This window comes from Giraffa tippelskirchi, chromosome 1, assembly GCF_054371585.1.
Source record: "Giraffa tippelskirchi isolate mGirTip1 chromosome 1, T2T-mGirTip1v1.2.pri, whole genome shotgun sequence".
NCBI classification, from domain to species: domain Eukaryota; kingdom Metazoa; phylum Chordata; class Mammalia; order Artiodactyla; family Giraffidae; genus Giraffa; species Giraffa tippelskirchi.
Window position 1 is genome coordinate 191,655,621 of NC_137275.1, and position 12,034 is coordinate 191,667,654.

The window sequence follows — 12,034 nt, forward strand, 5'->3', positions numbered from 1 at the left end:
CTGGAGAATCTCACGGACAGAGGGGCCTGGTGGGCTACAGTCCATAGGGGTGCAAGGAGTCAGACATGACTGAAGTGACTTAGCACAGCACTCAGCACATATGCGCTCTGAAGAGACTTAACACAGCACTTACACACATGTGCTTCAAAAGCACGCAGTTCTCCCAAAAGGCATTCTCCTCCAGAGCCTAAGAGGCACTATTCCTGGGCTGGAGGAACTGCGTTCCCTGGTTGTCATGGAGGACACAAATATGTTTTCTGCAGATTCCGGTAAACATCTCTTACCTAAATCCAAATTTATCCATTGCTACAGAAATGTGCCGTGGCTGTGAAAAGCACCTGTAGGTGTTATGGTCGTTCATTGGGATGAGGTCCACATCGCTAAACACAAAGCAGTTGTAGTCATAGTCCTTCAAGGCCTCTTTAAAGCCAACGTTAAGGAGCTTCGCACGGTTGAACATGGACTCTCCAGCCTGGTGCAGAAACAAAAAAAGTGCCATCAGATGCCATGAGGCCTTTCAGCCAAACACTCATGGGGACTGGTGACCTGTCTGCTCCACGTGGCCCTTAGACTATTCCTGGGCCTCATTTTCTACCCTCACTTTACAACTCAATCCTGAATAGCAATCCCTGAACCAGCAATCCCACTTCTAGGAGTTATCCTGTAGGACTTGCAAGTGTGCAAATGACAGGTGAACGTGTTCACTCTGTTCACCACATGTTCACCAATGCAAAAGGCTGAAAACAATGACGTAAGCATGACCAGGAAATGGCTTAAATAAACCATGATGCATCCATATAATGGAATAGAACTGTTCCAAAAAAAAAAAAATAAGGAAGCTCTAAAAGGAAATGATCATTGAGATAGTATTGTTAGGTGAAAGGTGTTTAGACAGATGGGTTATTTATTCTTATGGTACATATAGGCTAATTGCAGGAAGTATATCAGGAAACTGGTGATAATGGGACTTTTTCACTTCTACCTGCTTTTGTGTGGTTGACTATGGTTTGATCATCACACTGTGTCCGGGTATTTGTCACTAAACCAGGCACCAGGAAATATGGCAAACTCAAGTCAGTCTGTGCCCTCCCAGTACTCACAGTGCAGGGTGGGACCAGTGCGCTACAGGGCACAGTAGAGACAGTGTGTATGAGAGAGGAGGACACCTGCTTCAGGATGCCAACCACGGGGTCCACAAGAATCAAGTGTGTTGGTGCAAAGGTACTTCATATTTTACTTCTCTTGTTTATTTTCAGTCTCCCCCCCATTAGAACATAAGCTCAATGAAGGCTGGAATTTTTTTTTTTTGCTTTTTCTTCACCCACTGGAAACAGGCCTGGAACACTGCCTGGCATATAATAAGAGCTCAGTAAATAACCACAGGATGGATGGATTGATGGATGGATGGATGGATGAGTAGACAAATGGATGGGCTTCAACATACAATGGCAGATGGCAACCCTTTGGGGAGACTCCAACCTAAGGGGCCTCTCATGGGTCTCTGCTCTGACCAGTTACCAAGACCCCAGGTCAGTAAGGACAGTAACATCATTGACACAATCACGCTTACACTTAATTCACAAGCACTTCAATACCCATACTCTCATCCTGGCTGGAATTCTCCCACCACTGCCATGAAGAAACTAAGGCCACGTAAATGACACAGCCAGTGCTGGAGCCCAAACCTCTAGAATCCTCACTTCCCAGTCTTTCTCAGGATCAACAAGATCAGGGCCCTCTACTTTGGGGGAAAATGTGCCCCACGAGGGCCTGCAGTATCTGTACGGTCTCCAAGGTGGGGTGCTGAACATGTTCTCTCCAGGACTCTAAGACAGGGCCTGGGCACTGGCTCTTCACCAGGCTGCCTAAGTGAGGACAGAGTGCCCAGATGGTGCCACAGCCCCCCGTGTCAGGAGGGTGACTCGGGGCAACAGATCACTTGAGAAAGACAAGTACCAGGAAGTCAGAAAGAGCAGCCCAGAAGAGTAAATGAAACATTTTACATGAGAGCTCCTTTCTCCAGCCCATGACAAAGCATTCTAACCACGTGTGGTGAGGGGAGAAGGCTGCGCCCTGTGGTACTCGGGTGTACTTGAGCTGCTCTGTCGGTTAAAAGAGAGGCACCATGGGGTCGCAAAGAGTTGGACACAACTGAGCATGCACACACGCCAGTTAAGAACCATTTAGAATTCTGCCTTCAGCTAATTCTATGTAAGTCACGAGACCAAGAAAAAAAAAAATGGCCAAAGTTTAGGAACTGTATATGAAGCTGTCATCATTATTACTATTACAATAACACATTGCTAACATTCTCTGGGGGATCCGATACACCGGGCACAGGGAAGTATTTTACAAGCATGGTGCGTTATTTAATCATCTCAACAATCTTGTTAACAACTTTCACCCTCAAATCTGATTTGCTTCCTTCCTCCCACGCCCTTCGACCTCCTGGTAATAGGAGAGGCCTGCACCTGGTGGTTTCCATCTTCCTCCTCCAGCCCCATAAAGATTCTCAAAGAGTTAGCTTTCTCTGAACATTGTGAGATAAAATTCAGCCCCACTGAACATGTTTCCAACAAGTAAACAGGCAATGTTCCAACAAAGCCTTTTCCCAGTTGTGGAGCAGACCCCCAAGAGTCGCTGCCCAATGCTCCCTTCTCTTGGTCTGCTCCCCAGTGACAGGCGCAGGGTGTTGGTGGCCTTGTCTGAACCATAGGACCTGGCCTGTTGGCCATGACTGTTTGATCTAAGCAGATACCTGACTGAGACTACCCTAAGCATTTTCCTCTCACAGGAACTAGAAATATGGAACCATGAACGGGCACCACTAGTGCCAACCCCAGGACCAATGGCAGTCCAGAGGAGAAACCCAAGGAGCAGACCTATTCTACCCCTTTCCCCATGTGTGGGGTGACTGACAAGTGGGTGTATCAGTCAAGAGAAGCCAACATCCATCAGTCCAGAGAGGACAGGAGTCTGGGCCTGGTCAGCGTGCTGGTCTGGGGAAGAGTGAGGACACGTGAGGTGGGAGGCCTGGCAGAGTCTACGCTCTCCAGACACTTCACGCAGCAAACCCAGTGCCCTTCGGGCAGATCTGGGTGGCAGGGACAAATGTCTCAAGAAGTGTCAGATGGCTCACCAGGGCATTAAAACCTTTTTTGAGAGCCCTCGTTTATACTAAACATAAGAGCAAGTAATATGTCCACTCAAAACAGAATCCTCATACACTGCTGGTGGGAAAACAAAATGGTGCCGCCATCTTGGAAGACAGTCTGGAGTTCCTCACATGGATAAACAAAGAGTCACCATGTGATCCAGCAATTCTACTCCCAGGTATATACTCAAGAGAAATGAAAACATGTCCACGCAAAAACTTTCAAACAAAGTTCATAGCAGCACTGTCCAAGATAGCTAAAAAGTGGAAACAACCCAAATGGCCATTAACTGATAAATGGACAAATAAAATGTGGTATATCCATACAAGTCAACATTATTTTGCAATAAAAAGAATGAAGTACTGCTACATGCTATAAATTGGATGAACCTTGAAAACATCATGCTAAGTGAAAGAAATCAGTCACAAAGGATCACAGACAAGATTGCACTTATATGAAATGTCCAGAACAGGCAAATCCATAGAGACAGAATGTAGAATTGTAGCTCCTAGGGCGGGAAAGAATGGAGGAATTAATTGATAGCTAAGTAGTGTAGGGGAATTTTTTTGGCTTAATAAAGATGTTCTAAAATTGATCATGGTGATTGATAGATGCTCAATTCTGAATATACTAAAAGTTACTGAATTATATACTTTAAATAGGTATATTGTATGATATGTGATTATAATTCAATTAAATTATCAAAAAAAAAAAAGAAAAGCCTGCTCCAGAGGTGGGAGAGGACCAGAGGGCCATTTCTTCTTCTTTTTCATATATTGATTCTGGTCAATTATTGGGTATCTACTTTTTGCTTAGCAATAGGAGTACAGAAAAAGAAAAGACACAAGCCCTGCTTTTGAGAAGTTCCAAGTTAAACAGGCAATTGTATTTTTATGGGGTGATGAGCTCTTTAGGGTAGACAGCTACCTAAAAGGGAAGGAGGAGCAAGGAGCTCCTCAGCCAGCACGTACAGAGAAGTAGAGGTACGAACTGAATCGTAGAAAATTAGAGAAGGCCTCGAAGAAGCTAGCCAAGTTTAGTTGGGAGGCATGAGAATATTCTGAGACGAACAAGCAGCATTTGTAAAGCCTGTGAGGAAAAGATAGCATTCAAGGAACTACGGAAATACAGATTGGAGAAGCCAGGCTAAGACAAGAAGGTGGATGTAGACCAAAACATGGGGCATGAGAGGGAGGCTGGGAACTTTGCTAAAATAATCAAGACTTTATCTTTTTTATTAAGGTCACAGGAAGCTCTTGAGGTTTTAAATGAGAATTATGTTTTGCAAGTCAAGGAGGAATTTGTGCCCTACTTGCCAACTGAGGGCAGCAAGACCAGTCTGGAAGCTATGGCATGATTACTGGAGACTAGGCAATGACACGGGGCAAGCAGAGAATGACTCTCTGGAAGAGCTAAGGTGGGGGCTCCACTTCCCCATTTCATGCCTCACTTGCTCCCAGGCCTGTGCACTGCACCTGCGAGCAGCCTTCGTGGGGTTTCCAGGAGAGGTACCAGAATCTGGTCTAAACACTAGGCAAATCCTGTGGTTAAGGCAAGTGCAGCCTTTCCCTGATGCTAACAGGAGACAGATGACCAACTACCGAAAGCCACAGCGCTAACTGCCCAAGTTCTCACAGTTTCTAGAAGACCCACCAAAACCACCCTGGCTTCCCTGGCTCTCAGGCCCTCATGTGTACACCAGCACACATATCCCCTGACCGTGATGGCATGGGAGCTGACTACCTGGCCCCTCCGCCACCAAAAGACACAGCAGCAAAGAGGTTGGAAACACCAATCCTAAGCCCAGAGTCTCAAAGAGTCAGAATTTCTATGGGATGGGAGAAACAATTTTGCTCCTATACACACCCCCTGCCCATCACACCACTCTTCCCCTCCACAATAGCTACAGTAACCCACAGGTTCTCAAGCCCACAGATCCAGAGGCAGGTCTGCAGGTAGTGGAAATCTCTTCAGAAATACCCTTTTGCATGCTTCTCTGTGCCCCCTCAGACTCCAAGAGGAAAGACCCAGGACAAATGGGTGGCAGACAAGCAGAGGAAGCTCTGGCCAGGCAGCCCTGCAGCAGGTCTGATTGGCAAGCCTTGGGAGGGTAGACAGGCTGGCTGTGAGGGGATCTCCAGAGAATTGCTGGGATTACACAAATGCTGAGTCTGTGGCGGGCTAATATCCACTGACCCATGATTTCACAGCGGTTGGGTCTCTGGCTTTGAACCTTAATAATACAGGAGCCCTGAGTTCAGACAAGGCTCTCAATAAAACCTGGATCAGAGACTTAAGCTCTTCTCCCAGTGAGTAAAGGAAACGTGCCCTCCAGGATCTTGGAGCTGAGGGGGTAAGTCCTCTTGTTTGTCACAGTAATTACTCATAAGAGAGGGCATATCCTTGGCCCCTGATGGAATAGAACACAGGTCAGAGCCATAAGGTGCCTTCAGAGAGAACAGAGCTAATAGAACAGCCAAGCAAGGACTCTGGGCAAGGTAAACACAGAACATAATTTAAAAACTTCAGTTCTACACCAGGATGTCTGCCTCTCTCCCAGGGCCTAAGGCACTGAGATGAGACTTTCTGCAGAAAAACACTCAGAAAAAATAGGCTTCATTTTCAAGAAAGCAATTTGGCCACTTATATTACAAACCATAGAAATGTTTACACCATTTCTGAACCCATAGTCTTGTATCTGAAAATCTAGCCTAGGGAAAATGAATCTAAATATGGAAGAAGCAAGCACAGAATAAGCCACAAACTGAAAGATGTTCATTACAGTCTTATTTACACTACTGAGAAAGTGAAAATTACCTAAATGCCTTCTAACAGAGGAATGTCTACACTAATTATGGTAGAACTACATGCTCAACTATTATGAAGGCATGGAAAGTGATGATTATGAAGACTATGAAATAACATGGGAAGATGTTGATGATATAGAATTTAAGGAAAAAAAGCAAGGTACAAAAGTATGCACACATACAGTATGAGCTCAACTCCGGCTTGATTTTAATGCAAAGTCTCTTTGACCTTTGCACAACAGGCGGGCTCCCACCAACCTCACCATTTCTGAGTGAACCCACAGGGGCCATGGCCCTGCCTGGGAAACCCCAGGGCCCAGGATGGTACATGCTCAGGATCATTTACACAGCTTCCCCCTGTCCAGCAGGGCCTGGGCTCTGGACTAGATTTGGGGGCATGTGGACATTACCAGGGTGGTGGCAGTGGTGGCAGCGGCGGCAGCACTCGCAGCGGTAGTAAGGTCGGCATTCCTCTCTCTCTCTAGGAGGTGAAGGGCACAGAAGAGGAGTAGGTGGAGAGCAAGAAGCAGATCACAGAGAGGAGGTCCTCCTTCAGCTTGCTTTGCTACAAACAGGATTAATAAGGAAAAGCAAAAGGCCCCCACTAGAAGGAAAAAAAAAGAAAAAAGAGACAAGGATGGCTGCAAGGGAGAGACGTAAGGAAGAGAGGCAAGGGTCTGGGCTGTGGCCACCCTGGTTCCAAGGCAAAGGCACATCCCTAATAAGCGGTCAGTCCCCATCACAAAGTCATGAGGGAATGGCATTTCCCAGAACAATGCCCAGGGAGGCAATTCACCAGCTCAGGCAAGTACTTTTAAGTGCTGCTTCAACATGATCCCTGGAGGCTGGAGCGAGCCACAGACAGAGCAAGGGGAAACACACAGCAAAGGAAACGACCAGTCACTGGGGCAGCACGTGAGCAGCGGTGGGATGCAGATATCCACAGCCGTCCCACAAAAGGTCCCAGTGCCCAGAGAAAGGGGGTGCTGCAGAATGGGGCTGCTCCTACCCCTCTCCAGCCCTACTCCTGCATACCTCAACCTGGGTGCTGACAGCTCAGGCAGGAAATGCAAGGCAGGGAGGCGGGTGGCAAACAGACACAATCAAGATGGAAACCAACCCACGGGGAGCCTCAGGCCCAGGCAGCTGTCCTCCGCAGTGGGGCAGACGCACGAGCCTGCTTCACTCTAACTGTCTTGGCCTCATTTAGGAACTAGCTGCCTTGCCCAGGGGCAGAGGTAAGCAGCCGAGGAGGCTAACAGAGGCTCACACTCACTGAGGGTGCCAGGGGCTGTCTCCAAACCTGCCCACTCTTGGTCTCAGACATGCGGCTTAGAACCACCTCACGACTGTGCATAGATGAGAAGGAAGAGGGAAAAAACTCCAAAGCTGGACGGAGACTCTTCTAGTGGGAGCTGGGGCCTCCGTTCAGGCCAGGTTTTACCCATAACCATGACAACTGGGCCAGCCTCCCGGGGGTTCTGAGGCTGCTACTCCCAAGCCACTGTCCTTTTCTCGTGATCCAGTGGGACTCACGGGGGACACTGCCAAGTGGAAATGGAGCTGCTCCTGAGTGAGGGACAGACATATGGCAAGGTGAGGCGTTCCAGGGGCCGCAGGTGATTTCTGTCCTAGCTCTGCTGCCTGGCCATCGCGAGACCCCCAGAAAACTGCTCCCCTCTGGGAGTCTTCCCTCAGCAGTAACGGTGCGGAGGAAGGGGGTACCCATTGCCTCACTGGGGGGCTGTGAGGGTCAAAACTCAAAGTCTGAGACTGTGAAAGAGGCTCAGTCCAAAAGACTGTCATGTATTATGACCATCAACCACCACAGGGCTAAAGTAGGGTCTCTGCTGGGCAGGAAGCTTTGAGGGGGCGGAGGGAAGAAGGTCATTTAGGTTCCCAGGGGTCATGGCCTGGCCTGGAGGGGAAAGGAGGCTTCACTTCTCAGGTTCTCACTTGCCAGAGAGCCAGGAGCAAGGGGTCCTGTCCTGAGAGCTGGTGGAGCCACAGGAAGCAGGTCTGGCTTCACACCCTAACCGCGCAGTGGATGGTGCACGGAGCCTGGTGGTCAGGGAGACAAGGGAGTCAGGCCTGAGGGATGTGGGTCTCAGGGCCCCAGGGGTGGGGAGAGCCCGCACCCAGGCAAACACTCCTCTCCCCTCGCTAGAAAGCACTATGCGGCTTGGAAGCAGCCTGGAAGGAGAAGGCAGCACAGCTTCATTCCAGGCCTTTGCAGAGCTAAGGCGAGGGCCTTCCACAGTGTCCAGAAAGAAAGCAACCAGGGGAGGGAAGGGAGGCACGCAGGGTGGAGGTATTTGGTGCAGCATGAGCAGAGGTCCAGGAGGGAGCGTGTCTCAGGGATGGTGGTGAGTCCAGTGTGGCGTGTGAAGGAGACCTGAGGGGAAGTGGCGCAGGTCTCAGTCAGGGTGCCAAGCTCAGGCTTCCATGCCCTTCAGACCCTCGCCTGTGGGCGAGGACATAATGGAGTTTAGAGAGGGCATGCCATGGTCGGAGCTAGAAAAACTGAGTGAGAGCAGAGGCATCAGAAGACCTACAAACAGAATCAGAGACGGATCCTGGGCCCTGTTTCTGGGGCAAGGTGCTGCCATGGCTACTACGAACCTACTTGCATTTGTCACCTGTTTAGTAATTCCCCTGGTGGCTTATTTCACAAACATCCTGTATTTCTTATTAGAGTTAGTGCTGCCAGGTGGCGATCTGCCTTCCCTTTGCCCTTAGTGGTTTTATAGTTTCCTTTCTCAATGAAAGTATAAGGAAGTAAGGTGTGCATCCCACTTCCCATCTGCTAAAATATCTCAGTGTCCTCCTCCGCACCTGTGCTGGACCTCAGGTAGGATATCTGAGCCTCAGAGTAGCACCCTTGGCTCTGAAAGGCTGGACCTGCCAGAACCCTAACAGGATGTTCAGACGCCGGCGGGCGAAGGCAGGAGGAGGGCCGGACACTGAGAACAGACAGCAATGCTGCTGCTTCTGCGAGTTCACTCAACCCTCCACCCCTCTTATTGTGAGATGCAAGTTATTATGGTGATTAGAGGGGACTAAACCAAAATAAAGTGGTCAATAGCTGAGTATGGATGGGGCAGGAGCCATAGAAGCCCATGAAAGCTCACCCCTGTGGGTGGAGCCCGAGACACAACCCTTCTCTGAAGAAGCTGGCAGGTGGGCCATGGTCCCTAAGTCCACAACCTCCTGCTTCCACGGAGAACCCAAGAATGGGAGGGAGGGTCTCAATACTGGTACTGAGCAGGGGTGAAACAGGAAGCAGGGAGAACAGTACAGAGTTTATCTCCATAGTCCTGGGCAGAGACAATAAGCAGGAAGAAGGGGGACAGTGGAGGGCTGGGGGAGAAGGAACTCAAAGCAGCTAATGTTTACGGAGGCTTCCCCGTGGGCCAGGTGTGTGCGTCATAGCCCTGTCCTGTGTGTGCGAAGGATTGAAGCCTTCCCCTCCCATGAATGAGGAAACTGAGGTGTGAAGGACTTGAGTCCAAGGTCACTGAGCTGGGAAGGGGCAGAGCCGACACCCAGACAGTGTGAGCCTGGAGCTCACTGCCAGTCCTGGATGCCCAGCTCTGAGGAGGAGGGACTAAGTGCCCTTGAGAAGGGAACTGGTGCTAATGTGCTGAGAGGGCGCTAGGACACAGGGCTGGGCTCGGAGCTGCAGCCCTAACTGTGGCTTACATGCCTTCCTGCCAGTCTCTTTCCCCCATCCCTGAGCCTGTTTCCTCATTGGCAAAACAGATGAGAACAGAACTCTCTGTTCTGTACCTCAGGGTACAGGTGAATCCCGGCAAAGAATGAAGGGGAAGTCAGGGATAGAGGTGGGGACACAGCCCCCACTTCAGGTAGAACATGCTGTGACCCAATGTGACCCACTGTGGATGCAGGGCTAGGCAGCATTTCAACGTGGCAGGGGGAGGTTTTGTTCTTAAAAACCTGCCTGAGAACCCGAGGGCTAGATGTCTCAGGAGCCCTCCTATTTTAGGCACTTTCTCTTCTTCAATTGGGTGTGTGTTGGGGCGGGGGCAGTGAATGAAGTGTCAAGATGACAGCAGGGTGTCTGAGACAGGAAGACGCCAAGAGGCCTAACTGCTCAACAAATGGTACACAAAACCCAAGCCAGATGCTCTGAACTGGAGCATCTAACAGTAACACAGGGAACACGGGAAGGTTCTAAGTTGTAGAGAGGGTACGTTCCAAATGTTTCCCCTCCCACCTCTTTCAAGGCTTGGGTTTTCCTATCATTGCTTTATTATGGGTTTCTTATAGATACCATACAAGATGTTCTTTGCTGGAAAGGTAGGGGCAACTTCAGGTTTCTTTATGACTTGGTTACCTGGAAGTCAGATCACATTTTCCCAAAGAAATAATCAGGGTGGAGCTGGAGCAGAAGAAATAAGATTAGCTGGAGGAAAGGGAGATAAAGGAAATGATTTTCTCAAGGCGGAAAGTTAACTCTTGGAAGAGTAGAAAAAGATGAAGAAACGAAAAGACAGGGATTAGGGCAGAGGGTAGGGGTGGTGGTGGGGGGTTGAGGGGGAGATGATGATACTGACAAGACTAGAGGAAAAAACAAAGAGACGTAAAGGTTTGAAAAATGAAAAATAAAATCTTTCCGATGCTGAGATACATGTAGGAGAAGACAGGAGTTGGGGGTGTTTCTCAGCATCCTAGGGAAAGTGAGGAGGTGGGAGAAGAGGAGGCCTGCTTTCCCCCAAAGTTCAATTCACGGAATAGTTGTCACTTGAGATGGTTCTTGGAAGGCGGTTCCTCCAGTCAGATGAGCTCAGGAAACGTGCCGAGTTCCCTCTGCAGGCTGTCATGTACACCAGGACACTGAAGGCTCTGCAGGAACAAAACCTGCTTCACATTGTCCCCAGCATCCCTCAAATGCACGTGACCTCAGATCCCCATTTTGGAGAGCACACTTGGGGAGAAGTCCCATCTTGGGCAGTGACCGGTGTGAGCCGGCACAGCGGTACCACTGGTCCAAGCTGGCTTGCCTATTTATTGTTTTGCCAGCCTGGACTGGGGCAGGCAGGAGGAAATAGCTGGTGTAAGACATGTGGAAATCTGTTGTTTGAAACTTGGGTAATATCTATATAAATCCTGCCATAGGAACTTAGGACAGCAGCTAAATTTTACCCGGTCCAATATATGTTTGACTTTTTACCTAAAATACAACCTTTCTATACATTAGCATTCTCCACTCTCACCCCCAAGTCTTCCTTGACCATAGTCACCTAAATTCAAACACTGGGCATCATCACTAACTCTCTTTAACACTCTTTACCCAAGTATGTATTTTAATCTATATAGTTTATATGCCACCCAGACCACAGCTGTCTAACTTCTGTTCAGGCAGATTTGTGGGAGGCTATCAGACTCTTGATGAATACAATCTGCCACGGTGTCTACAGTGTATCACTAATCTACTGGTATAACAATTATCAATGAGGGAAAGGAGAGGCAGCTGGTGTGGCTTGTGCTTAGTAATCCCTGCCGGCCTGATAACCGTGGCTTCCTCTTCCAGGCGCTCAAAGCCACTGCTTTAATAACGGGCTCCTGAATCCTGCTATGATTGACACGTGCTCACTGGCATCAAGCAACAAGTGTTCCTTGACGGCAGGGCTTTTTTTAAACAAATACTTGTTGGACTGAAGTGGCTTGGATTTTTCAGGGCATACACCTGTTCTCTCTTACAAATATTCTTCCATGATAAAGCCCAACTGTCTGGCTATCTTACAAGCAGATTTTCTTGGGGCCTTGGTCTGTGCCTCACTTGGCCAAGGCCCTCCAACAGCCTTGAGGGGTTTTGCCTGCCACCTGTTCTCCCACCTTGAGATTCAGTTCTTGAGATTATTAGCAAATTGTTCCCTGGAAGGGTCCCACTTGCCATAAATGAGGATGGAAGCTTTAGGACAGGTAGAACCAGGAAATTTTGTCGTTTCTTTAGTATCTCTCTGCTTTGTCCTGGCAATGCTCAGAAATGTTTGATGGACACATTGCTGTTTCTAGCTTTTCTTCTGGTCCAAGAAACGCTCACAAAGT

General features: G+C 48.8%; 1 protein-coding gene across 4 annotated transcripts in view; it reads right to left on the bottom strand.

Annotated features, from left to right (window-relative positions):
- B4GALT1 (beta-1,4-galactosyltransferase 1) overlaps positions 1-12,034 on the bottom strand; it is a 54,178-nt gene that overhangs the window by 11,432 nt on the left and 30,712 nt on the right. For 3 of the 4 annotated variants that reach the window (XM_081518647.1, XM_081518627.1, XM_081518638.1), the window contains exon 3: positions 285-472. In XM_081518647.1, the coding sequence (XP_081374773.1) occupies positions 285-472 (188 nt within the window). Of the gene's footprint in view, positions 1-284; positions 473-10,216; positions 10,829-12,034 lie in introns of those variants that run through there. The other variant, XM_081518658.1, reaches the window with a different exon arrangement.